General features: G+C 34.8%; 1 protein-coding gene across 12 annotated transcripts; it reads right to left on the bottom strand.

Annotated features, from left to right (window-relative positions):
• Positions 1-805: 805 nt before the first annotated feature.
• On the bottom strand, positions 806-26,388 carry agtr1a (angiotensin II receptor, type 1a). Of its 12 annotated transcripts, none has more exons than XM_087240882.1 (9): positions 26,309-26,376; positions 26,168-26,222; positions 25,238-25,365; positions 24,371-24,485; positions 9,564-9,673; positions 8,759-8,932; positions 8,547-8,600; positions 5,122-5,220; positions 806-5,040 (listed from the first exon to the last, which is right to left on the bottom strand). In XM_087240882.1, exon 9 carries the CDS (start codon positions 4,972-4,974, stop codon positions 3,898-3,900), a length of 1,077 nt encoding a protein of 358 aa, XP_087097008.1. In that variant the 5' UTR covers positions 4,975-5,040; positions 5,122-5,220; positions 8,547-8,600; positions 8,759-8,932; positions 9,564-9,673; positions 24,371-24,485; positions 25,238-25,365; positions 26,168-26,222; positions 26,309-26,376; the 3' UTR covers positions 806-3,897. The 12 variants fall into 12 exon arrangements, with proteins under 12 accessions (XP_087097008.1, XP_087097004.1, XP_087097002.1 ...); XM_087240878.1 differs by having other exon boundaries at positions 8,759-9,015; positions 26,309-26,363; XM_087240876.1 differs by having other exon boundaries at positions 8,759-9,015; positions 26,168-26,202; positions 26,309-26,363.

Genomic DNA, 26,388 nt, shown 5'->3' with positions numbered 1-26,388 from the left:
TGTTGTTGTTGTTTGCTAATTAACTTTTTATGCCCGCTAAAATTATTTATAAAAACAAATAAAAACTGAGTTATCTATTTTGAACTCTTCAAATACACCTCCTCATTTGTGTAACAAGTCATCTCATTTCATTGATGATTTGGTGTTAAAAGACACTACTTAGCACATCTATATATTTTCATTCCCACTACTGCACATTATATAGAGAAAAATGGTTTTACAGTTCAAAATAATTACAGCCTTTTTGGAATATGAAATGACAATGGTAAAAGAAATATATATATAAATATATATATATATATATATTTATGTTTCTTATGAAGTATCTTTTTTAAATAATCATCAGTCTATAAACATTTTAATCTGCTTCTTATTTTTGAGGAATACATTTGATTATACTTTAACAAATGCAAAGTTACAAAATATAACAAAACAGCTTTTATTTTAAGCAAATCAAGTGTGTCATTTGACCAGTTTAATGAGTTCATCATGAATTATAACAGTAAAGAATGTGGAAAATATTTATAATATTAAACTCTTTTAAATATATTTGAAACATTTTAATGATACTATATGACAAAAAAGAGGCAGTAGAATTGTTGAAAAGACTGATGTTAATAAGAATCACGAAGGCTCATACAGTAATGATAATGCAAGAAGTAGTTTAAAATGTATTTACCCAGGAAACAAAAAATTATTCGCATTTTAAAATAATATTTCACTATATCAGTTTTTCATTGTATTTTTGATCAAATAAATTGAAAAAAGAAATTTTAAACATTAAAATTATTAATGTTTCCAGATCTTGTAGTGAATATTTTTTTATTGATATAAATAAATCACATCATCATAATATTACATCATTTCATAAACACAACATAAAAACAAAGAACTGACTTTTATATTGTAGGAAGAATGTTCCTCGCAATTCACAAAGTGAAGTTTATTTATAAACTAATTTAAAGAGGATCACGTGATTATGATTGAACACGGCTGGTTCTGCATTAGCTACGTATGATCCACCAATCAGGTCAGTCCTAACCCACTATAAAGAGCCACGGTTTCTCACTAAAGTCATTTTCAATTTGAAGAATCGCCCTCCTTCCACCCCCTACTTCTGCACCTTTCACTTTACAGGGTGGCATGGTGGCCCAGTGGTTAGCACTGCTGCCTCACAGCAAGAACGTCACCGGTTCTAGTCTTTTAACAGGCTGGCGGTCGTTTCTGTGTGTAGTTTGCATGTTCTTCCCATGCTCGTGTGGGTGTTATCTGGTTTCCTCCCACATTCCAAAAACATGCACTAAAGTGAATTGATCAATCTAAATTAAGCACTACAGTCAAAATCTTATCCTGCAGCATATCTCTCTCATACTATTTATTTTATTCATCAGCTCTTATCAAGGGGGGAGTTGTCGAGATCTACCTGAGCTCAAGGCTCCCCTCTCGCCCTGCAAATGGGAGGGAGCCCAGGGCTCAAGGACCATTTGGGCTCAGGGCTCTCTCCTGGGACAGCATGACAAACTTGCTTAAAATCAATCATCAGCTAAGTGTGAACTCTTGAAAGGATCATATTTGAGTGTCATAAATAAGTTTGAAAACCCCTGGACTAATCAATGGAGCTGTGAGACAGAATGCTTGAAACCAGTTTGGGTTAGAAAAGACTGCTGTACATTTATCATTAATTCAGAGACAAGGAATACACAATGGATATATACATATACACACACGTGGTTTTGGATCACATTTACATATACAGTACATTCATGGCAATAATCAAAAATAAGTCTTGTTGTTTATGGAGGATGAGAGAGTTTTATGATTTCATCTAAAATATTTTGTATTTCAACGATAAACATTTAAAGGATGGAAGATGAAGATTTTATGGTTTGGGAGTGACATGGGAGTGAGTAATTAATAACAATTTTTATTTTTGGCTGAACTAACTCTTTAAGCAATATAATGAGTGCATGTGCGCTGCTCTCAATCTGCTGAATATGCAATGTCACTGAAATTTATTTTGTATGTATGCATGCTTGCTGGTTACATTCACCTCAGAACTTGCAATCACTTACAGCTCATTTTTCAAGGTATATTTCAACGACACTCGTCCTCAGCAAAAATAGCAACTTTAATGTTTGATTGTGGTTAAAATCACACTAAACCATGGCGCTAAACCAATGAAAAGCTGCTTAATAGAAAAATGTATTTTCAATCAAAAGCAGCACTGACACTATTTTTTAATACATGCTTAATAATGTCGCTTGTTAAAGCACTGCTAAAAGTTAAATGCTATAAAAATACACACAATGTGACCTGACAGAACTGCCAAATTGCAGACCTCAAGCAGACACCCACATTAGCTATGTTTGAAACCACCTATTTTTTTTACGTGCTCTTCAATAGTATGTGGATGCAGTCTTGAATTTGCAAGCTGAAACTGCAAGTGTTGAACTTGCCATGTCAGACACAATGTAAACAATGGAGCTAATGAAGTCACTTTGAGGAGTAGGGTTACGGGTGGGATTGGGTGTGCACAATAAAAATGCAGCTCAGATTGCAACTGCACCAACTCTGCATCCAGACCCCGCTCGTGCATTTTAGATTATCACAAATATTTGTAAAAAATGATTAATGGAAATGTGAAGATGCACATTAGTCTTGAAAATTAATCGCAGAACTGAGTAGGATCGACCTTTTATTAGAAAAAGTGCACAATTAAGATGGAAATACATTTCCCGAATTAATTCTAGCATGCGCATCAAAAGTCACGTGATTTTGCTTTAACGGATCATGGACAAACCAACAGACCAACCACATTACATGACATCTGAATTTGTTTTGTTTTGTTCGTTCTAAATTGCCTCGAATCCCATCTACAAAGTGGTTCTGTATTACTTCCTCCAGAACCTGAGAGTCTTGAGTGGCTGTGCTCATATGAGCAGTCTTGTGTCTCCAAAAGCCACTTCATCTTCTGAGGTTCAAGAAATTTCTTATATAGGAAAAAAGGTTGTGGCTTCTCCTACCGCAGCAAATATTTCCTGTTGATATTTGGCATTAGTTCATCAGGAAGTTACTATTTTGTTCCTTTGGATTGGTTAAATGGAAACAGTGCTCAATTGGCAATGTTTTATGCAATATTCCAGTTTTGGGGATAAGTTTGATTTGCATCTCCAAAAAGCTAGCATGCTCACATGCTTTCTTAACTGCTGTTTTATCATCTCTGTAATTGTAGTTGTACATTTACTCTGTTATTTGCAGTGTGGCACAGTGTGTACTCGCCTTACAGCAAGAAGGTCGCTGATTTGAGCCTCGCCTGGGTCAGTTGTCATTTCTGTGTGTAGTTTGCATGTTTACCTCGGGAGTTTCCCTGTGTTTGAATGGGGTTCCAACACAGAATCCAAAGACATGCGCTATAGGTGAATTGAATGAACTAAATCGGCCATAGTGTATGTGTGTGAATGCGAGAGAATATGGGTGTTTTCCAGTAATGGATTGTGGCTGGAAGGGCAGTCGCTGCGTAAAACATATGCTGGAATAGTTGGTGGTTCCTTCTACTGTGGCGTTCTCTGATAAATAAGGGACTAAGCCAAAGAAAAATGAATAAATTAATAAATGAATGATCTAATCGTGGCTTCTTGAATATTTCAAATTACTTTTCACTTCTAAATAAACACAGAAAAACATCTATTAAGACCATACTCATAACCCAATACTAAAACTATCCTTTGCGCCCCCTCCTAAATGTGGTCGTTACCCAAAAATGACAGATGAATCACTATATGTTGTTCCCATTCCAATACCAAGTCACCAGCCAATAAACAAGAGTCACTTTCTGAATTGAATCACGGTGAATTAAGAAAGATGATTCACTCCCTTCCTGTTTTTCCGCTCTTCCTCTCATGTGGCCCGAGGAAGCGAAGGGGTTTTAATGACAGAGAGGTGCGATAACTCTGAAGTTCGATATGAAAGTGAGCTCATTTTAGTGCTGAGGGCTGGATGAGAGGCCACGGACGTCGAGGAGCACCTTAAGAGCTTCAACAAGTTCCTCCGGAAGTTCTTTCCAACAAAACTGTACAATATTGGATTCATGCAGCTGTTGAAAAAGGCAATGCAAATGGTGAATGGCATCCCAGTGTCAATGATGTCCACAACGTCACAGCTAGTGATGACTTTCAGCAGGAGAAGCATCTCCATGAAGTTGAATATCTGATGTGGAGCCCAGCAAAGGAAAAAGGACAGGGCGGCAGCAGCCAACATGTTCAAGACCTCATCCCCGTTTGACCTGGCATTTCTCTGAATGTCCCTTGCTTTAGGCAGAGCCCGACCAATTAGGCAGTAGCACGTGAGGATGACGGTGATAGGCAGAAGAAAGCCAAAAACGCTCTTCATCAGACTGAGAGCTGCAAGGACATTACGAATGTCTTCTTTGTGGTGAATGGCGCATACGGTGACATTGCTGTCCTGGATGAAATGGGTCCCACGGATGATGGCTGTGGGCAAGCTTAGGCCAAATGATACCACCCAAACTAGAACGCATGTTACCCGGGCGTAGATCACTGTACGGCAGCGTCTAGACTGGACAGGATGAACGATAGCCAAATATCTGTCAACGCTGAGAGCAGTGAGAAGAAAAATACTAGTATATAGATTTAGGAGAGCCATACCAGCTATTGTTTTACATAGGAGGTCTCCGAAAAGCCAATGGTAGCCTGTTGCAGTGGAAATGGCCCAGATGGGAAGGGTGAGGAGGAATGTAAGGTCTGAAACGGCTAGATTGAAGACAAATATGTTGGCTACTGTCTTCAGTTTTAAGCAGAAGTAGATGACGGCGACTACCAGACTGTTGCCTATGAGTCCGATGATGAAGTTGAAGCTGTAGACAACTGGGATGAAGGTGAAGATGAAACTGTGGTGTCCTGTCATGTTACAGGCGAGGGCAAGTCCTGTGTTGGAGTCGGAAGTGACGTTGTCCATTTTGGAGATTTGTCAACACACTGTTGTTTTTACAGATGAAAGAGAGGCATCATTATTAAAGGAGTCCTGTAAAAGTAGAGTGGACACTGATAGTTAATATGAGAAAAGGCTTTATGTATGTTTGCAATTTGTAGGTGCAATACTTACAACACACACCAGAGGTCTCCCTGTTCATGTCATTTAAGAGTTTGACTGTCTTGGGTTACAGTTGAATTGATTGTACTTCATCAGCAGCTCCATTCAGAACTTTAATGTAAGTTTCAGAATATTAACATTAGGAATCTTGAACTATTAATGTATAATACACAACTTTTACTAATCTATTGTTTGTTTATAATTAAACCATTCATCAGTAACAATTTGTGTATATTTGCAATTGATAAATTAATTTATTAAACTTCAAATGTTAAAAATGTGTATGGGTCATAGACAAGTAGTCTTGTTTTGGTGTCTTCATTAAATTTAATTTAAAAAAGTGATTTTATTTACAAGCAATCAAAATCTATTATTTCTGAAAATGAGATATCAGAATATTGATGAAATAATGTTTCATCGTCATTCAGTGTAACAGATATTTTTATGTAAAATAAGAAACAACACGCTTATTCTGAGCTTTACTATTTAAAATATATAAAACAACAAGTAATCACACTTGTTTTCTGAATGACAATTGGCAAACTCTAAAGCTAGAATGCTGCAATTATTTTGTATTATTTGTGTTCTGTAAAAGTAGTCTTTAAATAATATCATTCTTTTATATATTCTATTTTTAGAATATATAAAATATATTTTAGAATATATTTTTTATTTATTCATATTCTTTTATATTTGATACATACATTTTGAAGCCTCTTAATTATCAACATTATCAAACTAGTTTTTACCACTTTTCAGCAAGTATAGATTTAGTTTTACTATACCTATAACCTGCCCGTCTTCACGTATGTGTCATGCAGAGAAATATATACTTTTTTGCAAACTATTGTTTAGAATTTCTAGAATTTCAAGACAACAATAAAAACCCAGAGCTTTGATAATCTTATTGGGAAATACAAAGAGGCTCAGTGTTGTCAACAGCGATAAGTAATAAACCAAGGGAGTAGATTTAGCATTGACGGAGGGGACACATGCCCCCCAATATCCACCAACTATTGAAATTTCCCCAATAATAATTTGATTAACTTAATTTAAAAAATGCTGTCAATATTAACCTAGACATGCAAAAAGGATTAAATAATGTTCTCTTCTCGAGTCGCACCACCCCCCAAACACATATGCAGACGTTAAAGCAGACTGATATAATCTGTGAACAATGTGCCCTAAAAACTAAATGCAGAATAAACAGCTAAATGTAAAAGTATATGATCCCTGCCAGTTCTCCTTATCTCTCAGAGTAGCATGTTTAATTTCAGTTGAAACAATTTGTCAGAGCCTCTACTCCATCTCTTATTAATACTAAAAGACATGTTTAATTTGCACTATGGCTAAAATAAATGGAAGTCTTTATTACATTTTCTCTTTATCAGTTAATAAACAGTATTTAACAGCGTACTATTAGGCATGTAGGCAACTTATTGAAAAGGGTATTTTTTTAACTAAACCTTTTTGCATTTATTCACCTCATTTAGTCTCTTCCCTATGTCCTTGTAATAAACAGTGGTAAACATTTGAAATGGATCAAAAAGGTATTTCAAAATTCTCCTAAGACATGAATGGGTGTTGTTCAATAGTTTTATGGCATCTTTAATGAAAGGTTTTGATCCACTTTAAATGTTGACGATATACTGTAAATATACAACAACACATTTTGCATATTTAGCTCAGTTTGAGTCTCTGAAGATATTTAAGGTGTTTTTTCCTCTTTAAGTATGACCTCCACATCTCCAGAGTACTGTGAGAGCTGTTCAGTCTCTCAAGCTGTTCCCACAACTGTACCATAATGAAAACGCATGCAAGGCTGCTCTTGGCTGAACTACTGACCTCTGGAAAAGGTCAAACATTAGTTTCTAGCTGGTCTTCTCCTGTAAACGCTGGATTCTCACCATAAGTGCAAGCATATCTTTTGGTTAATATAATGTTCAGCAAGAATTTACTAATGACTAAAAATATTTTTCATACTCAAAATTTTAGCATTCAGTTTTCAAAAGCACATGCTATAAATAATGCATCATGAAGAAATCTAATACATTAGATGCTCTGGTTTTGTGTATTAATTTTTCAGAAATAAGCCACCAAGGCAAATTCTTTTAAAATGTAACTTATTTGCCCAAAAAACCTGATTCGCTTCTGGATTTATTCAAATAAGCTATTAAAATTGCTCTGCTCAAACTGTTTGCTCCATAAGACAAGCTATTATGTAAGCAAATGCAGGCTTGCTGCCAAGGGAGTCAAGAACCAATAACAGACGGCACAGCATTTCAAGGTTCATGTCTTTTGAATATCATTCAATCTATTTTAATATGCTTATCAGACATCCGCTGTGGTTCAGGAAGTGATGGCTGATCAGAATAGCCTAATTTGTCAAACTGATAAGAGATTTTTGTTTTGGTTTGCATTTATTTTTATTTCGGTGGTCTAATAAAATGTTGCACTCCCTATAATGACGGATGACAAAATCAGCGAAGGACGGTTTATACACAAAATATCATGCAGGGAGATGTTTTATTTTTTGACTTAAATTTCACACAAAGTGATTTTTAGTCGAATGAAAAGAAAACTTTTTAATGTGCTCTATCACACTTCTGACAGCAGAATACATTTCTGACAGCAGAATTAAATTACATTACAAATGTTTTTAAAGGAATTTCTTCTCAAAATACTTTTTCTGCTTTATACTAAGCCAGAAATCTCTACTTTAGCAGTACATACAGCACAGTTTTATTCATATCTATATTTTAACTATTGTTTTAATGGGGCGATATGTTCTTATGTAATTTGTTTAATTATACAAAGCATTTTATTCTTAAAAATATTATGAATTAATGTTTTATTCTGGCTGTTTGCAGCATTTTCTGAATTATATTTAAAAAGAGATGCCCAAAATCCCGGCTCTAAAAAAAAATTGGCCTCTAATACCTCATTTCCATATCTGACCTGAACATTCTGAAAAATCTTCAATACGCAAATTTAAAAAATGTGTAATTCCTGTAACACTTTACAATAAGCTTGCATAAGATAATGTTAGATAATGAATTTACTGGCATGAACAAACCATGAACAATACGATTGTTACAGTTTTTATTTGTTGTTGTTAATGCAACGAAAAGAAAGTTTTTCATTGTTAAAAACTTCAACACAAAATCAACTCAAAGTGCATTAACTAATGTTATTAAGCATTAGATTTTAGACAACATTAGATTTTAATAATGCATTAGTACACTAATTGCTGAATGAATTATGATTAATACATGCTGCTGTACTTGTATTGTTCATTATTAGTTCATGTTAGTAAATACATCAATCAACATTATTGTAAAGTTTCACCATATTTTTCAATGCAATCCATTAACTAGGATATACCTATTAGTTATTGTTTTCATATACACCTGCTGAAATCCTTTCACTGTACTTACCTCGACTGAGAATCTTAATGTGAATGCACTTTCAAATCAATGAATGTATTGTAGCTGGAGAGACAACAGAGAACACACACTTACAAACTTTACAGTAAAAATATTTAGTTAGACACTTTCACTGCTTTGTTCCTGAGTTTATGTGTCAAATTCATTCTACAAATTGAAGGTGTGATTAAAAATATAATGAAATAACAAAACTGATATTTTACCTTTAGTGTAAGTCACCTTCAAGCCTCTCTGCCAGTTCCAAAATTCAGGATATGACTTTTATAAGAGCCGTCCTGACTCTTGATCATAACAGTGTGCCCAATGGATTTCCTCAGCGTCTCTCTTATACCCCTCTATCGTAGTCCTACAACCACACCAGGGACCTGCAGCGGGGGCTGCGCCGCAGGGGCCGGAAACGTCCATGACCATGAGAGAAAAAAGAGGGGGTGAGAGAAAGAGAGAAAGGCAGAGAGAGACCCTTGGGGGAAGAGACAGACTTTCCCATCATTTCTTTGGTCACCTTTTTCTCTCCAACATGTTCTGCTTACTCTTTCAACGCATTTTTTGTCAAAAGCTTTCAAATTTGCATAAAACACATTAAATGATTATCCAATAACACAAATATAAATACATAAGGACTTGTAGAGAGACATTTCGTTTTGACTGCACTATATTTACCCAGATCAACAAGGCAAGGTACAAATGAATAAGAAAAGCAAATGGCTCTCTGTAAATGTTAAAAGTAAACTCCTAGTAAATAACTGAATAATATTTCATTAAGCCAGACTCATTAAGCAGCAGGGAAAAATAAACTGGACATTATGTTGATGTCCATTATGGTGCACTTTTATTGCATAATGCAGACATTATCAAATGAATTACACGTTAACATATTTGTTATGTGCTTTTTTACAATAGCATAAATGAATATTTATATTTTACGGATGGTGAAAAGAAGGCTCATTTGAATAAAATCATACAATGTTATTTGTGTTCAAATTTGCAATTATTAAAAGGAAGACTCACCCTTGAACATAGCTATCTCTGCACGCTCAGAAAAATGGTACAATGTTGTACCAAAGAAGGTACAAACCCTTGTCACTGGGGCAGTACCTTTTTATGGGACAGAACTGTACCTAAAGACAAAGAAACAAATATGTACCATTGCAGTTTGTACCTTTAAGGACATCGTTTGTACCATGGAAAACCAAAATGTACCTTCGGTTTTTAAAACCTGCAGATACAATATTGTACCTTCATCAAAGGTACAAATCTAATTTATACAGGTACCACCACAGTGACACTCTGTACCTTAACAGTGTCAAAAATCCATACCAAACATTTATTTAAAATGCCTTAAATTATCAGTTTACAATACCTATAGTTTTATGTTTATTAAACATATTGTTTTTTAAACATATGCTTGTAAATGATGATTCATGTTTCAATATGGAAATTCATCATAAAATCACTTTGCCTTTCCCGTAATATTTATTTTCATAGGTATTATAATAAAAAAGGAGTTGTCCAACACTTTTGTACCTTTTATATGAGAACAATTGTGTACCTTTATTTTAGTTGTACCATAAAAGGCACAGAACAGTATCGTTAGAGGTCTTTTCGGTACGATATAAGGTACAACTTTTACAAAGGTACACAACTGTTCCTCAAGGAACATTATTTGTACCACCGTGCACCTTTTTTTCTGAGAGTGTGGAGAGCATTAGAAAACTGAAAACTGTACATATGAGATAATATGAATTCATACAAACAAGACACTAAATAAAAAAAGTTATGAACTCTTGTAAGGTTGCTTAACTGTTCACACATGGACGTTTTACAAATAGTTTCCTTTCAGTTTAAATATACTTTTGACTGCTAATAATAATGACTGCTATTAGTCTTTCCCTCATTTTTTAAAGGGGCCTCTGAGACCCTTGGCCTCTGTTTTTCTCCCAGGGGCAAATCCAACTGCTTCATCCATTCAGTCTTTCATCTCTTCCCTTAAACAGTCAATCAAAGCGGATAGTTTTTCTCCGCTAAAACGCTTGCGCACATAAAACTTGATGTCATGTCTAAAAGCAACTGAATTGTGAGAGAGTTGCTTTAACATCATTTCTCGACATGCCAATCTGTTCCGCTTATAATGCATCTATTTTGTACCAGAAATGTTCCTGCACTGTGGAATGGAAACTTTTAGCATTTAGAGACGTCCTATGACACTCTTTGTTGAGATATAAATATATAAACATATAAAAATGTCTGCACAAAGATGCAATAAATAAGGAGGGTTTTTCAAGGACTGGCCAGAGACAGAGTATAACGGTAAGTGGATTAGGTGTTGCAGCATCAAGAGGAGGCTAATTCAATACTCTCATGTGCTCAAAAGTTAATGTTGCCTTCAGGGAGCACTGTGGATGCTGATGTCTGCAGTCCCCCTGCCATTATTAGGGATATTTGTTCCACCTGTTCGTTTAGGTAAATGTTAAAGAGCACAATTCTGTTAGTAATCAGAATTCTGATGATAATGTGTAAAATGAATCTAGTGTATGCAGTTCATTTTATAAAGCTAGAGATGACAGATTTATCCTTCTTATTAAACAACTACTCACCAAATAATAAAAATAAAGAAATACTGTCATTTTTTCATAATGTTTTTTGCAAATGTTTTTTTCTCATGTCTTAACTTCAAATTTAGTAGATTACAATAATTAATCCCATAGAAAATTCAAAGTTTCGGGAGTGATAATTGCATTTAAATATAGTAGGGAATCTTTTTAATAATCTTTCTGCATGTGTACAGAACAGGACTCACTCTTGAATTTGCTATATATTGGTATGTGGCTTATTATTATATTAATGTTTATAATAATTATATTATATGTTTATTATTATAGGTTTATTCTTAATTCAGTTTTTTTTCTAGCAGGTTTTGGCAACACTAAATGCTTGGGTTAACTAAAAGTATACTATTGTGGATGGGCAAGTGTGACATACACACAGCACAACTGACCATATGCGGAAAGCATTAAAAATTGTTGACGAACTTTGATGTTGGGTTGGGAAAACCTAACCTGAAAGTTTGATGTACCCAGAAGGTACACAACATCATAAGATGTTAACATCAAGGTTAGATTAAGGTCGGCAGTGTCTAAGGACAATGTTATCTTGATGTTCAGTAATGATGTAAAATAACATAGATTTTTGATTGATTTTAGGTTGTGTGACCAAAATCTAACATTGAGCCAACATCTTAAGCCAACATCAAATTGACATCAAATACTGACATTTATTTATCATTCAACCAAAATCCATCATCTAATAGACGTCATATTGGTAACAGTCAAGCGGTAACATCATTAGATGTTAATGTTTTGTTGTTTTCAGCTTGCAATGGAAAGTAACCAAAATGCATTGTCTTTCTGATGTTGGAAATTGACGTCGGCCTGACGTTGGACTCTGACGTGAACGATTTTCCAATTTTCATTTCCACCCAAAATGCAACATCCCACGACATTGGCGTACAACGTCAATTTGACGTAATGTTGACGTCCTGTGCCTGCTGGGTAGTCTTAAAAAGCTTGAAGTTTAAAAAACTAATTATAAACAAAGACTACACAATACACAAAACATGTCACTCATAAAGTTTCGAACTGTGGAAAGTGTAATGTCAATATAGCAAATGAAGTCCCGCCTTCTAGTACAGAACCCAATCATTAATCGCTTTAAACTAACGATTCTCCAGGGGAGGGGCTTGGACCAGAGGTCTGTTTTAACAACAGTTGTTTTAAATTATCTGGGGTTGGCAAATGCACAGGAATCTCAGTGACTAATTGCTTCACAGACATACAGTTGAAACCAGAAGTTTACATACACTGTATAAAAAGGCATATAACCATTAAAAAAGTCAGATGTTAATGTGACTAAACTTTTTCTCTTTTAAGTAAGTTAGGATTATCAAATTTGTTTCTGTTATGCGAAATAGCAGAATAATGAGAGAGATCTTTTTTGAGAAATTGTTATAGCTTTTCTTAAGAGTCAAGTACAATAATATTATTTTGCCTCTGAAAAAGTTCAGATAATGGTGCCAAGGTTTTGGAAGTTTCTGATTGGCTTTTTGACAACATTTCAGTTAATTAGAGGCACAACTGTAGAATAGTATTTAAGGAAAACCTCAAACACACTGCTTCCTTGTGTGACAACATGAGAAAATCAACAAGCCAGAATCAACAACAAAAAAGCCAATTACAATTTGCTAAATTTCACAGGGAAAAATAATAATTTTTAGACATGTCCTGTGGTCTGATAGAACTAAGATTGAACTGTTTAGGCATAATGATCAGTGTTACATTTGGAGGACATACGGGAACGCTTACAAGCCTCGGAACACCATCCCAACTGTAAAGTATGGGGGCGGCAGCATCATGTTGTGGGGCTGTTTTGCTGCAGGAGGGACTGGCCCACTTCACAGCATAGATGGCATCATGAAGAAAGAATATTATGTATAAATACTGAAGCAACTTCTCAAAACATCAGCCAGGAAATTAAAAACTTGACCAAACAGACCATGACCCTAAGCATACTGCCAAATTAGTTAAAATGTGCTTTAAGAACAAGAGTGTGAATGTTTTGGAGTGGCCATCACAAAGCCCTGAGATTAATCCTATAGAAAATTTATGGGCAGAGTTGAAAAATCTTGTGCGAGATCTGACTCAGTTGGTCCTGACCAATTTTATCTGGAGGAATGGGTCAAAATTTCTTCAAACTATTGTAAGAAGCTTGTGGAAGCATCCCCAAAACATTTGACCAAAGTTATACAGTTTAAAAGCAAAGCTAATAAAAATACCAAGGACATCTATGTAAACTTTTGACTGTCTAGAAATATATTTAAAAATTCTCAAAAAAAAAAATTTCTCATTATTCTGGCATTTAGCAAATGTAAATCATTTAGGTAATCCTAGAGAACCTAAAATGGCTTTAATGCTTTTATGCAAACTTAATGCATTTGAAAACAAATGTTCTCTGGTTTTGTAATCTGTATAAAATGAATGCAAGGTACAGTCTGTCCTGTCAAACACATATCACATGACAACAACAACTAAAATGCCCACAAACTTGTAACCAAAGACGTCACTTTCATTTTGTGTGGAGATTTGCCATCAAGACCAAGTTGGGAATTACTTCAGATGAGGTATTAATCAGAGGAGGATGTTGTGATGTGTAACCCGTAAACAAAACAGCCATAAAGAAGGTTGGTGTCGTGATCTTGTTCCCTTCAAATTGCACATGCGGTAAAAAATGTAGATTTTGTGCGATTCTAGAGTTTTAAAATTAAACTTAAAAAACAGCCATAGTTTAATTTTATTGGTGATTTACTGGTGAAACCACATTCCCAGCATTTGTTGTTGTTGTTTTTTTTGTATTATCCTACAAAAATCAGCCACATCTATGTGTTTAAACATGTCAATAATAACCACTTTAGTTTGGTAAATAAAAATACAAATTTACAAAATAGTGAACTAATTCATATATATTACTCTTTCTGTTACCCACATTAGCAAACTAATAGTGTTGTGACGGATGGCAAGGCTGCTAGTATTTGAAGTACAAGCCTCTGACTGCAGATTTAATTCGATCCCACAGGAAAATACTGTGGTTTTGAGATTTCAATAATGATCTGTAGCGGTTCAAAACTGACAGCTGTGATTCCCATGCAGCAGTACCCCAGAGAGCTCTGTAGTTTGTCCACACCTAAATCAACATAGCCATCTCGAGGCAGACCAAAAACCAAACACACCAAAAGAACCCTCAGAGACTGTTAAAGTTTGTTTGAATAGATATTTGAGACTCGTTGTCTCTCAAAAAACACATTTGTCCCCCTGACAGTGCTAATAAACAGAAATTTTACATATAGCATATCTGTATGGTTCGCTGAATTTTGTGCTCTCAGCTAAACTACTGCACTGCATTATTACACGATGAGAAGTCAAAGCCAACAAATCTCTGGAGGCAAGCAAAAACGTTTAACTTAATTAAAATGCATCATTAAATTTTCCGACTTTTTACGACATCGAAGCTATTCGGTTTACCTCATTGCTGGGATGTGAATTTGCTTAAAAAAATACAAGCCCTGGACTAGACATTTATAACATGAGTCAGTCTCAGAGTCCTAACCTTTGCCACTGCTGATGTGAGTCACATACATGAGAAAAACATCCTGGATGAAACTATTCTACTCTATATTCGCCTCACAGTACCGCTCCACTGCAGGGAGCACAGGCATGAGCACAGGCATGAAGTGTAATGTATGATTGGACAATCTACTAGCTCAAATGCGTTCCCATCATGCAGCCTACTGCCTCTGTATTAATAAGTAGGCCTACATGAGTTTGATATGGCTGGTCGCTCTTCACTCAACACCTCCTGAGGAATTCAGATGAAGAGCAGAGCCTCGCTGCCAAGAATATCTCCTCCAATCCTTTACTGAGGATTTAAGGGAAGATGACACACATAAAATGCTGAATGTATGATACTAGTTGAGTCATTATGATACTTGCAAACACGTGAATTCCCTCCACTTATAAACTCAGCAACCACTTTATTAGGTAACCTACTTCAAATCAACCACTCGTACTAATGCAAATATCTTATCAGCAAGTTTTCATGACAGAGATTGCTAAAGACTGCTACTATGAGTATCAGAATGGGAAAGAAAAGTAATTTAAAGTCCCCATAAAATAAAATAAAAAAAATGTTCAGGTGTTTCCCAAGTAGCAAAGAATTCTGACCCAGATTTGGCATAAATCTGGCACAGCAGGCATTTATCTGGCACAGGCATACAGCATGTGGGCCAAACATGGCTTTGGTTTGACAGAAGTGGCTCCGTCTTTAAAGTAACCCACAATACTTGGGCCAGATGTAAAATGTAGTATTTGGCCCACATATCAGTTATTAAAATCTGGGCCATGTAAGTTTGGATGATCTTGACCCACATTTAAAACACTTTTTTATTATTTTCAAATAAAGAAAGACATTTCTACCAATGAGGTTGCTTAGAGAAAAAGCACGCCCAAAAAGTACAACGATTCATGGGTTTATCAATTTTGTACCCGTGACACACCAACACATCTGGCACAGTTTAGGCTCAGTAATGGATTATTAACTTGGCTGAGACTTGGACCAGATATGGTCCATATTTGCTCCTTGTCTGGAAGCCAGACTTGGTCCAGTCCATGTCAGTGAACGCGACACGTGGCAGAAATACGTTTGTACGGAACATTTTTTACCCGAGAGCTTTTCACATCTGGAAATTGTGAAATCCGGATTTGCTACTCGTCTCCTTTAAAAAAAGACGCAGTTGCAGTATGTGTTGATTGTCACTGTCTCTACAGATTGTCTCTACAGTAAGTGTGTGCGATCAATCCCCTTTCTTTGTACATTCCGATGGCAAAGTTATTGTTCGTATTGTCAGCAAAACTCCTTTAGTGTTTAAAGACAGACCTTAGTCAAAATGATTTCTAAGTTACTTAGTTTACGTTAATATCACAACAATATTATGGACTAAAAGATCCACTGTAAATGCTGCTCTTTAAGTGTAAACGTGAACACTGCAAGCTAACTATTGCGACCGTTGTGTTTAATTTTCGGCACATTTTGTGACAGGATAGTCTACACACACACACAGCTTTCTGACCTACCGAGTGCATCTGAGTTACCAAGAAATGCAGAGGTTTTTTTTCTCTTATTTGACATGCGGTATCAAACATTCCACTGTCATTAAACACAGTCACTGTCTTTCTCCCCTCCGTGTGTGTTTTTCTTCGGTGAAAATCAGCGCATGCCCAAATGAAAACTCCCATTTTTATTCAAATCCTTCCCCTTTTCCCTCCCCCGACACTACCACCCAAACAGAGCTAGGCACACCCACTTTCCTGACTTTTTTTCAAACTAGAGGTGTGAAAACACCCTGCTGAAACAGGGGGATTCATGGCCCTTTAAAATCCATTGAAACTTTTTAACTCTTTATAGTTTAAAAAGATTCTATGTATCATTAAAATGTTCTTCAATATAAAAAAAAATGTTCTTAGAAAGCTCACAGCGAGATTCAATCGTCAAAAATGAATCCTCTGTGGCATTTTGGAAAGGATTAGTTTAAAAGCTTTTTTGATGGACAGTAAGAATTTTTTAGCAAACATTCTCTATATGAATAGATAAAAAATATTTTACTAAAAGAATTTAGCATGTCAATATACAAAAAAATATATATAAAAAATTGAGAATGTCAATGTTTTTTGTTCTAATGTTTTATTGTTCATTTGTCCTACTGCTTTGGTGTCCAAACTAGGTCCTGGAGGGCCGGTGTCTTGCAGATTTTAGCTTCAACTTGCTTCAACACACCTGCAAGTATGTGTCTAGAATGCCTAGTAAGAGCTTGATTAGCTAGCCCAGGTGTGTTTGATTGGGGTTGGAAGTAAACTTGGCAGGACACCGGCCCTCCAGGACCGAGTCTGGACATCCCTGTCCTACTGTCATAATTTCTTCATGTAACTCGAACCACTAAATGCTTCACTCATCCAAAATTTTCATTTAAAACTCATTTTTGGAAAATGGCGTGAAATAAGCAGGCATATTAAAAAGAAATAAAAGAGATGTGCTGGCTAAAAGACAGACATCATGCCCAGACCTCAAAGAACCATCCCAAAAACAGATCCGATGAAGAAAATAAAAATAAAAATCTTTTAAAAATATATATTTCACATTTTTAATAATTCTAAATGTATTTCTATCAATCAGTTTTCTTTTCAGCTTAAAAAAAAAGACTTCATAGAATTTAGTGAAATTCAAAGTTTTCAAATTTCAAAGACAATAAGCTTGGAGGTTTCTTGCTCAAACAATTCCTTTCATCTGTGAAAACTCAAGAAAGGGAATCACCAGTAGTCTTTATTTTAGAACAACCACATTTTTATATTCTCCATCTCTTGAGGCCCAGTCATTGTGAATTACCATAGAGTTTACTTCTGAGAAAAATTAAAAAAGCCTCAACATCCCAAGAGGCGACAGAGAGCACGGAGCTGACCAGCATTAAACTCCACAAGACATATGCAATGTTTGTTATTATAGCATTTATTTATTTATTTATTTTTGCTTTTAACCACTGCTGCTTAAAAAACAGAAGCTGCCATATTTTAATATGTAATAAGCAGTTGAAGACAGAAGTTGTTTTTGTTGTGTACCACGGTATTTTAGTCAGTGGCTGAATGTTTACACTTGTACAGCTGGCCTTCCCTTCAGGCAAATCATAATGTACAGTACCACAAACAATATGATATGATCTGATTTACAGTCAGCACCTGCCAGTCGACTTTGTCACGTAGACTCATCAGTCACCACGAGGAAAGTGCAGCAGCCCTGCATGATACTGTTACTGTAACCAAATCAAGCTCTCTAATGGATGTATAAGGTGTGTTTTACGCATGGAGAAGGCGGCCTGAGGCTTCAATCAGGAATTTAATTACTTCTGCACAGGTTACTTGTGTCTTTTGATGAGTATCAGAGCTGTCAGGTTTATCACTGTACAGAAACGGCTTTGAGTGGAGAAGTACATGTACAGTATAGCGTGTTACTGTATGTGGGCTGCTTTTCTAAAGGATAATCTGTGATAATAAGGAAAGAAATTGGATTATTTGGACACCTAATTCAAATTTAACTGTTTTACAAAATAGATTAAATTAAAAAAGACATTTGTAAAGCTTTTTAATGCAAAGAAACATTTCTCTTCACTGGGATCACTTAAAAACGTGTGGCAATGAGATTTGGGATATAATTTTAATGAAGATCAGTGGGAGGCTATATGCCAGAATACTCTCATTCCCCTTTCCAATCACAGAATAATTGAACAAAATTATAAATTTATACATAGGATGTATCTGACCCCACTTTGTATGAGCAAAATGTACCCTAATGTATCATCCAGGTGTCACAGATGTAAAACCTATTCAGAATCAATCATGCATGTTTTTTGGAAATGCAAAAAGCTTAAATTTTTCTGGAAAGCAGTACAGGACTTTACAGCCAAAGCTTTGCATGTTCCATTGGACTTCACACCAACACTATACCTCTTTGGTACAGAACTAAACAAGACACTTGATCCTATTTCTATAAAGAGATTGGCATCATCTCCTATCTAGCAAAAAATGCACTTTGCTCAACTGGAACCAACAAAAACCTCTAAAATTTGAACTGTTCATAAAACTCTTGAATGAAACAATGTTCTTGGAACTATATACATACTACTTAAAAAACAAAGGGGATGCCTTTCAAAAGATATGGATGCCTCTAATGATCCTCTGACTCTATTTTCACAATATGTGTGACCTTAATCACGGCATGACTTTGTGTATTATGTTTTTTGTATTTTGGTTGTATGTTTATTTATTTCTTTATTATTATTATTTTATTTATTTAATTATTGTTTTTTTTCTCTTTGCCTTTTGCTGCTATACTTGTCTACTGATACATTTGTCTTTGCCCTTTTTTGTTTACGTTTGTGTGTTTGTTAAAATCAATAAACAAAAAAAAACAAAAAAAGAAATTTGCGTTAACAAGCAGATATACCTAATAAAGTGGCCAGTAAGTGTAAAAAAAAAAAAAAAACATGGGTTCATCCTGCCTTGTATCAACTGTTCAGGCTGGTGGTGGTGGTGGTGTAATGGTTTGGGGGATTTTTTTGGCACACTTTGGGCACATTAGTATCAGTAGAGCAATTGTGCCATTGTTGCTGTCCATCCCTTTATAACCACAGTGCCTATGAACCTATGAAAGTGGCAAGTGAGTGTATATTAAACAAAACAAACTGAGACAAACTAAATCCGGAAGAACTTTGGCAACATCTCAAAGATGCTTTAAAAAACTTACATGAAAAGCTATAGTACTGTTCAAAGTTTTAGGCACTTGAGTAAAAATGCTGTAAAATGAGGATGCTTTTAAAATAATGCATAAATACATTTTATTTATCAATTAACGTATATATTCTAACTAAATTAAATCAACATTTGGTATAAACACACTTTTCATTCAAAACACTTGGCCCCCAGTTTTTCAGGTAGCTTTGCAAGTAGGTTTTTTGAAGAATCTTGCCAAAGTTGTACTGGATTTATTTTGTCTTGGTTTGTTCTGTTTCTTCATGTCATTCTAGACAGACTATGTATAAAATCATATATATATATATTTATTTATTTATTTATTTATAAATAGTTTTTAAAATCTGAATTGCTAAAAGAGTCAACTAATAATCAGGGGCGGATTTAACCAATAAGCAAGGAAATATGAGGAGCCCTAAATAAGTATAAATAATAATTTTATATAACATTGTTTTTTATCATATTTTGTATGGTCAGGGTCTAAATTTATTTTATTTTAACGTAAATATTACATCTGGGCAAAGTGTCCCTAACCTTCAATCAAGGACCAGTCCAGCAGTCAAATCAGTAAAGATTTAGTTTTAAAAATGAAATATTTCATTTAGTATGTTTAGTTGTAAATCATCTTAAGAAAACAAATCGTTTCAAAAGTTCACAAGATGCTTTTCATGTTATTATTATTTTGCATCAAGATAAAATGTAGAAAATGAATGATATAAGAACAAAGTAGCAAAATAATTTTAAAAAAATTAAAGTACAAAAGGTGCATTTTATATATTTTGGGCCCCCATGGCTGGAATTGTTTAGGGCCCCAAAATCACTAAATCTGCCCCTGCTATTAATGAATGTTGCCGATGATTCGTCCCGCATCTCAGCTCTGCCACCTTGTGGCTATCTGCATGTTGACAGCTTCACAATTCATAACAAATTTTTAACAAACTTCACAAAAAACTTGTAGTGATCACACTAACATCTGGACTGATGATATAGAGTATGAGTTTAAGCAATGTATTAATCAGCAAACACTCAAGGGAAAACACCACTCAATGAAGGGTGAGAATGACAGCTGTACATTATTAGAGCATTTGAAGGCCCGTCATCCTGAGAGATGCAGATACTGCTGACAGCTGCACATGGAACTAAAATGACAGGTGCAGCTCTGATTGTTTAGTCCAGAGGGACAAACATTCAGACAAGAATCACTTTCAAAATCAGCTTTTACATGCTCACTGAGAAACACCATTTCAATTAGGACAGTCTAAGTCATCTTATTTCTATTGGGCTTTTATATTGTAAGCGGTCCAAGACAACAGTTCACCACCAAAAGTAAAATTCTGTCACTATTTACGCATAAACAAGAAAAGTGTTTATCTTAAGATATTTTAATATAATCTAAAAGATATTTCTCTTCTTCCACTGAAAGACCTTTAACACAAATCTCTGACGATTTCAAATGTTTATAAAGACAACAAAAATTATATATATATATATATATATATATATATATATATACATTTTTTTTTAACAGAGTGGCTTAACCTAAATATTTTGAAGAGACACTATAGTTTTATATTATATGCTCTCAGAAATAAAAGTATGAGAGCTCTCACTGGGGAAGTACCTTTTAAAAAGGTACACACTTGTCCATTTGGTACCTGAAAAGGTACATATTAGTTCCTAATATAGAGGCTCAATTAATGACCAAATTATAACAGGTTTGATGACTGGTTAAATATGGAGTTTTGAACATGAAATAAATCTGAATTTTAGAAAATGAAGATAACCTGTTTCCAAACTCTTACTTTTACAGTAGGCCTATTAAACTATGATAAATGCATGTTGCGCTTCTAATGTACAGTGCATCCGGAAAGTATTTATAGCGCTTCACTTTTTTCTACAGTTTTTAAAACACAGCCTTTTTGCAAAATGGATTAAACTCATTTTTTTTCCTCAAAATTCTACACACAATACATCATAATGACAATGTGAAACAAGATTTTTTGAAATTGTTGCAAATTTATTTAAAAAAACCCCCTGAAAAATCACATGTGTGCAAGTATTCACAGCCTTTGCTCAATACTTTGTTGACGCACCTTTGGCAGCATTTACAGCCTCAAGTCTTTTTGAATATGATGCCACAAGCTTGGCACACCTGTCTTTAGGAATTTTACGGATGATGGAGGCCACTGTGCTCATCGGAACTTTCAGAGCAGCAGAAACTTTTCTGTAACCTTGCCCAGCCTTGTGCCTCAAGAAAATCCTCTCTCGGAGGTGTGTGGACAATTTCCTTTGTCTTCATGCTTGGTTTGTGCTTTGACATGCAGCCTGAAAATTGAATTTGTAAATCAGCATGCGAGAAATACCCGGATGACTTACTATCTCCGGTGGGATTCTGAAGTGCGCTTTCCATGCACAATGCGCTATCCCATAATGCCCCGCGAGAGAATTCATGAATGGGACTGAAGCGAAGCAACTGGCGCAGGTAGGTCACATGACCATGACAAATCGGCGGATATAGTACATCTGAATTCCATTCATACTTTTCACATTCAAACTGTATAGGATGTACTTTTCTAACGGCCAAGAAGTATGTTTAAATTGAAATGCAGTGCCTACTGAGTAATAGGCGGTTTCAGACGCAGCCACACTGTCAACCCTGGAACCTTATACAGACAGGTGTAAGCCTTTTCAAATCATGTCCAATGAACTGAATTTACCACAGGTGAACACCCCAATTAAGCTGCTGAAACATCTCAAGAATGATCAGTGGAAACAGAATGTAACTTAGCTCGATTTAGAGCTTCACAGCAAAAGCTGTGAATACTTCTGTACATGTGATTTTTCAGGTTTTTTACTTTTTATAAATTTGCAACAATTTTTTTCACATTGTCATTATGGGGTATTGTGTGTAGAATTTTGAGAAAATAAATGAATTTAATCGATTTTGGAATATAAATATTATATAACTATGTTATATTATGTTATATAATTATATAACATAAAAAATGTGAAAAAAATTAGTATGCATACATTACAATGCATACTTTCCAGGTACACTGTATAGACACTTTTCAAATGCTCGTGTCTGTGGGTGAAGAAGGGATGCATGCACATGGCAGGGTCAAGTGATGAGGGTCAAGTGATGATCATTGGAGAATACAATGACCAGACAGCTGGGTTTAAGAATACACTAAACAGTGATCAAAAACTCATAAGGCTATCATTATTTTTCAGTCTCTTTAAAAATGTTTCAAGATTTTAAGAGTTTGGGTGAATATTCTTTCTTTAAATGGTGTCATTTGTGTACGGATGTAAAAGAAATAATTAGCACATATGAATTTTTTTTAAAACAAATTAGCAAACATGCGATGCGCTTCAAGCTTGTGGTTCTCATTTATGTTTACATTTTCAAAAAGGATCCAACCATTACTTTGATTCTACTCCACCAAAACTGAAATGTATTGTCTATTTAAGTTAAATGTACATTTATACTAATTCTTTATTAGCAGGATAAACTGTGATTAGCTGCTGTGAGCCTGTTCTAACAAACATAATTACAGCTCAGAGACATCAGATCAATGCATGGAGGATTTATTCTGTCTGGGTGAAGAGAACACACTGTTTCTTAGATAAACAAGACTTTTTCCAATACCTTCAAGTTAGAGACTACTTCAATAAAAACATAAGAGATTCAGAAGACATAAAAACAACAGTAGTGCAGGTATTTATAGATGCTTACAAAAAGAAGATTGATAAAAAACTAGTCTCAAGAATTTATTCCTGTCTGACGTTAACAAAGAAACACTCAACAATGTATATAAAACAGAAATGGGAAAGGGAGCTAATATAATTATAACACATGAGGAATGGTTAACTATTTGGAAAACAGAGATTATCACAATTAATTCAGATTAATGAATGGAATTTTTCTTTGAAAAATGTAATTGGGTTCTTTATAACATCTAAAATATTTCCACATATTTTGGGATTGTAATAATATTTACACATATTGGCAAGATTTGAATAAAAGAGATAAATTAAATAATGGGATTGAATCTGGAATGTAATTTTAAAAATATGTACCTGGGAATTTACTCTGCAGAAATACCAAAAATAATGCATATCAACTTAACACACTACATATTTTTGCAAATCAAAGCTGTACATCTAACATCATGACATAAGTTTAATTCAATGTCACATGATCCTCCAGAAATCCCTCTAATAGGAAGCTATTAAAATGTATGTACAATCTATTGAATTCCTTAAGATCATATGCCAAATTATATACCTTATTTGCTTTTGTTTTATAATGAATTCATGCATTCTTGCTATTAACGTGCTGTTATTTGTATTCATTTTTATATTGTTAATAAATGTCACAGTTTTTAAACTAAAACTGAAAACATTTAACAAAGTCTTGTTTTAAAAGATGACATTATGTGTGCAGACCATTTCAGACAAAACTAGCTAAGTAGATGACAATGCTAAGCTACACTGTAAGCTGTTTGCCTCTCTTGCCACTGTTACCACATCTCAAATCTCAATGCACAGAACATTACCCTTTATAGACATTGTTCTTAAAAGGTTAAGTGTAAAGAAAATGTTGTACACCTAGTTCATTATTAACTCTTAAGATTAAATTTAGCTCTGCTGAGTGAAAAAAAAACTCAAATCTCATTAGTAACTTTTTTAAAAGATATATTTTAGTGAGCTGTCTGCCTCTATATATTGATGACACTGTCACAAATCAACAGGTACACCAAACTTCTAAATGTTACTATACACTAGAATATAAATCCGCACAGCTGTTTTTAATACCGACACAAAAAATATATCCTAATCATCATATTCACTTCTTTACTGATATGTTAAAAATCATTGCATCTTTTTTTGTATGTGTGTAAAACTTACATGTGGTGTACTGCCTGTCACTAGACAAACACATTGTTGTGTGATGGGTAGATGTCCAGAATGACCAGCAGGCTGATGAACTCCTCAAGCTTCATGATGATATTGCCTGTTTGATCTGAAGTTAATAGAATAGTATAATGTACAATAAGTAATAGCATTCATTAGTTTTGTCATGTTTTTAGTTCATCATGCTGACATAAACTGTGCGAGACCATGTCCATCCCTTTATAACCACAGTGTACCCATCTTCTTATGACTACTTCCAGCAGGATAACGGCCATGTCATAAAGCGAGAATCATCTCAGACTGGTTTCTTGAACATAACAATGAGCTTACTGTACTCAAATGGCATTCACAATCACCAGAGCTCAATCCAACAGAGCACCTTTGGGATGTGGTGGAACAGGAGATTCGCATCATGAATGTGCAGCCGACAATTCTGCATCAATTGCGTGATGCTATCATGTCAATATGGACCAAAATCTCTGAGGAATATTTCCAGTACCTTGTTGAATCTACTGTGTACTACAAACAATTAAGGCAGTCCCGAAGGCAAAAGGGGGTCCAACCCAGTAATAGTAAAATGTACCTAATAAATTGGCCGGTGAGTGTACTATAAAATTGGCTTTTACTTAACTTTAGTGATGTAATTCAGTGATGAGTATAATAGGGACACAAAGCACTACAGTTGTACTTCTCTATTACTAAACACAGAGACTTATTAGCTCTATGAACTAAACTTAGCATGTTTGTAAAATGAGACATACAGAATGTACACAGCTGTGCATCTCAGGGTCGGGACTTAAAAACACTGTCCAAAAAGTATTCACTCAGCTATCAGTAATCAAGTTCAACTCTGTAGATTACCTGTCTCTTCTCCTCTCAACTTTTGATGTGTGGGTCAAAGCGCTGCCCGTATGGCTGGATACTGCTCCACAAATCATTCAACAAAGACAAAGACAGTCCCAGCATTTCTTCACATCAGAGGCCTGAAACTGAAAGATATACATATTGTATTTTTTAAAAGTTTAAATAAATGTAGCTTTGCCTAAGTTACACTAAAATAATGGGACTTGCTCTTGAAAACACGCTCTTCGTGATGGTCAATCTCTTGATCCTGTTTTACTTGGTTTGGAAGATATGGGATTGTATCTAAAGTGTATTTTTTTTTTAAATTACATAAATACTAAGAAAAGCACCACTGTTGATATCAAAATTTCAGCTCTAAACAAGTTAGAAAGCAACTGAGTACCAGTTCTCCGCACAAAATGAAAAGCATGAGTGATTTACTGAATCATTGACATATTTACACAAATTAATAGAGCAAGCTTTAAAATAATTGGTTAATTTACGATTTATTAGAACTAACGTTAATGTTAATGATTGTGATGTGTTTGTGAATGAAACCTGAGTATGAAGGTGAAAACAATAAACGAGATAATAAAATTTAATGTTAGCATGAAGAAACGGGCAATAGCTGAGCTTGGAGGTAGCGACCGCTGCACACAGTGAATGTAATTTTGGCAGACTTTGTCAAGTTAAAAGCATTATATTTAATATAACGTAACTATGATCATAATCTGTGTCGCGTAAGTAACTTAGGTTAACAATGCTATTAAATTAACTTTAACGAAACCGCGAGAGAACAAAGCGAAATTCACCACGTTTTCAGACATCAAAATCGCTACTGCAGTTTAAGTAAAGCATTTAAAAGTGATTATTTTGCTGTTTGTCGTGTTAGGCGACACGTTAAACTGTAAATACAAAATCATCTTATTAAGTTAACGTTAAAGTTACCTCAGACTGCTTCAAGGACCTGTGTGCATTTTAACCTACAGAACATTTAAAATTACTAACAAATATACAAAACTGTTAAGTAGTGACACTTTACATTACACTGTCATAAATGAGAAATAAATAAATATCTGTTGAGTGTACCGGTTCCTCCCTTTACTCTTTGCTGGGGCTGGGAGATTACCGTTAAAATGACGCTGCTGCGCATGCGCACTTGCGCAGAT

The sequence above is a fragment of the Danio rerio genome, chromosome 2 (assembly GCF_052040795.2).
Source record: "Danio rerio strain M-AB ecotype USA chromosome 2, GRCz13ab, whole genome shotgun sequence".
NCBI lineage: Eukaryota > Metazoa > Chordata > Actinopteri > Cypriniformes > Danionidae > Danio > Danio rerio.
The sequence above is the reverse complement of the archived record's forward strand: the minus strand, read 5'-3'. Positions and strand labels throughout refer to the sequence as shown.

What these genes read in the sequence shown, in the direction of transcription:
- agtr1a (XM_087240874.1), bottom strand. Translation starts at nt 4,974, where the DNA reads ATGGACAACGTCACTTCCGACTCCAACACAGGACTTGCCCTCGCCTGT.